At 35.7% G+C, this 3,172-nt stretch overlaps 1 protein-coding gene across 1 annotated transcript; it reads left to right on the top strand.

Moving 5' to 3' along the window:
- Positions 1–1,133: 1,133 nt before the first annotated feature.
- On the top strand, positions 1,134–2,177 carry LOC149161846 (heterogeneous nuclear ribonucleoprotein 1-like). The gene has a single exon (XM_089435023.1). It carries the CDS (start codon positions 1,134–1,136, stop codon positions 2,175–2,177), a length of 1,044 nt encoding a protein of 347 aa, XP_089291149.1.
- The last annotated feature ends 995 nt before the right edge of the window (positions 2,178–3,172 follow it).

Consider the following 3,172-nt stretch of genomic DNA (forward strand, 5'->3'; position numbering starts at 1 on the left):
ACTTTCTATATCCTCTAGAATATGTTGTTCCAAAATTCATGAGGAAGAGAATAAAGTTGTATCAAGATAGATGCAAAGTTAAAATCCTCTTTATTTCTATTGAATAATTCTACCAAAGGTTTCATGTAAAGGCTACTTGAGTTTAGTAAATATGATTGTCCTTGAAAATAATTCTATGTAATAACTATGAATATAAATCTCTACACCACAAAAAATAATAATAATTAAAGTAAAAATAAGTAACTATATTTATACATATATACATAACATCATTTCAAAAACAAATGACCTTACATCCATCTTAAATCAAATTTATCAAGCTTCTTAAGTATTATTTAATTTTTTATTTAATATGAAGGAATAAAGGATGATGAAGACTCCATTAACACCGAAATGGCTTATGGAACTCTGAGCAGTGAGAAGATAAGAAACTACTTGACATTCTTTAATATATTATTGTTATTTTCTATTAGAATGGCTTTCTAAGATCACTCTAATTTTGTTGAATTATATTGAGTTAAAAAATCAAAAAGTGATAGTATGACACATTTTCAAATTTAGATTTAATGTGAACTAGACCATCTTTCAAAAATTTTGTTGAATTATATTGAATTAAAAAGTCAAAAAGTTGATAGTATGACACATTTTCAAATTTAGATTTAATGTGAAGTAGACAAAAGTGAAAAAAAAAAGTGTTACTCATTTTGGACGGTATTGATACTACCATGAAAATAATTTCATATAATTTCATTTTGGAATAAGATAATATTCATTCATTATAAAACACATACACATTTATTCTTATTTTAACCATATTTATCTTTTCCCACAATAATATTATTTAAAGAGGTTAGAAACGATATACGATGACATTAAATAACATTTTTATTTCTGGAGGGCCGACGGTTGTGAAGGGTGAGGACTAGGTTTGTTTTAATCATCTATAAATAATAATCATGCTTGTGTAGAATCGCCTCATCGCTCACCCAAAATACTCTTTATAATAAGCTCCATTACATCAGCATTAGGGTTTACAGATATTCCCCGTAACATTAGCCCGCTCTGCGATATCTCAATCGGAGACGTAGGTTTCCTCCCTTTTTTTCAGTTGTGTCGTCTTTTATTCGGTTGCTATGGATTCTTCAAAGGACCAGAAAACGCAGGATGTGCCTTCGAATGTGGACGATAGCATGGAACGGCCATCGGGTCCTGGAAAAATATTCATCGGCGGACTTTCTCGGATTACCACCACAGACGCTTTTACAGAGCATTTCAGTAGGTATGGGGAACTCACAGACTCTATTATCATGAAGGACCGTGTCACTGGGCAGCCTCGAGGATTCGGGTTTGTGACTTACGCCGACCCCTCTGTGGTGGACAAGGTTATAGAGGACACCCACATCCTCGATGGCAAAACGGTGGAAATCAAAAGAACGATTCCAAGGGGAAATACGTCGAAGGGTCCAAGGACGAGAAAGATATTTGTGGGTGGTATACCCAAAGCTATTTCTGATGATGAGTTCAAGAACTACTTCGACAAATTCGGCAAAGTTGTAGAACATCAGATCATGCGAGATCGAAGCACTGGGAAGTCCAGGGGTTTTGGTTTTATCACTTTTGACAGTGAGCAGGTTGTTGAAGAAATCATTTCCAAAGGCAAAATGGTTGAGGTAGGTGGAAAGCAGGTTGAAATCAAGAAGGCTGAACCCAAGAAGCCCTTGCCTGACGCTGCTCCGATTTATGGGATTGATAGTCGGCCTCCCTACGTTCATGGTAGAGTTGGAGCTTTTAGGGTTAGTTATAGTGGATATGGAGGGAGCAACCCGTATATATTAGCAGGAGGTTATAGCGGTAGGCCTGGAGGGTATGCTGCGTATGGAGGTTCTGAATATGGTAGACGTTATGGAGGTTACGGGGTTGGCAGTTTAGGAGCCTATGAAGAAGATCCTGCCCGTGGTTATGGAGTTCGTCCTGCGTCTGATGGCGAAGGGTTTTGTGGGTATGGCAGTGGAATGATGGGTGGCTATAGAGCTGCAGGTTATGGTTACGGTGCCAATGGTGATGGTGGTAGTTTTAATTCATTACGCGGCGTTGGAGGTGCTTATGGGAGTGGAAGGGGAGGCTCAGGAAGTAGAACCGTTGGTCGATATCACCCATATGCCAGACAGAACAATTGACACTGGAGTCAATAGATATAGAAGTGACTGTTAGAACTCTAACAATTCCAGATATTTACTTTGGAGCTTACTACTTTATTGAGACTTAAATGTACTATTGTCATCTGAAGCCATGAATTTCATCTGTATTTGTTTGATTGCATGGGAAGGCCTATTAACGACTATTTCCATTGTGGAATATTAGATAGTTCCCCTTGTGTTCGGGCCTTGGCATTATTTGCATGGAAAGCCTTGAGGTTTGCCAAGGCTTTCTGGAAGTTTTGAGTTTCTAGAAAATAACATTATATATTTTTATGTAAGTTGTAGATTCAATAACTATTGCTCTAGATCTATCTAATTCAGGATTTATGAATTTAAGCTTTATGTTCAATCAAGCTCACATTCAATCTTATTTTGAGCTTGTTATTTAGGATTTTTTTTGGTATCTATACCAATATCAATCCATATTGATATCTACCCTTAAAAAATATGATTTACTTAATGAATTAAGTCATGATATCAAAGTCAATTTTGATTAAAATAATATTTGATACATCTTGAAGGTATCAAGGAATTGAAATGGTTAAGACAAATTTTATCATAGTACCCTATACAATGGGAGAACCATGAAAGAGGAGGTAATTTGTTGAATAGGATCTAGCTTGAGAGGAGGCTAAAGAATGTTGGAATGAAGACTAAGGGTCTCCTACATGTAAGGGGCTAGACATCTTCAATTTGAGTACTAAAAAACTAGAAATGGTTTGGGTCCCCCAAATACGGAATGGAATTTTCCTTTAAATGTGTTTTATTAGCATATCTTTTATCACCACAGACAATTACTAATGTTTGATTTATATAATGTTGTAAATTTTATTTGTGAAATATATTCTTATTACCACTAAAAGATTCATGTTTAACTTAGATCTAGGGTTATTATATATTTTTCATGGGGATTGTGTGTAGAGTGTGTGTGTTGTGCCACATTTCTTGGCTCTATGTCATCCTATGCATCTCCT

This window comes from Pinus tabuliformis, chromosome 5_2, assembly GCF_031772625.1.
Source record: "Pinus tabuliformis cultivar Carrire ecotype Pingquan chromosome 5_2, CPIR1, whole genome shotgun sequence".
Classification (NCBI taxonomy): domain Eukaryota; kingdom Viridiplantae; phylum Streptophyta; class Pinopsida; order Pinales; family Pinaceae; genus Pinus; species Pinus tabuliformis.

Excerpts from the sequence above, each read along its gene's own strand:
- LOC149161846 (XM_089435023.1), top strand. The coding sequence starts at position 1,134 with ATGGATTCTTCAAAGGACCAGAAAACGCAGGATGTGCCTTCGAATGTG.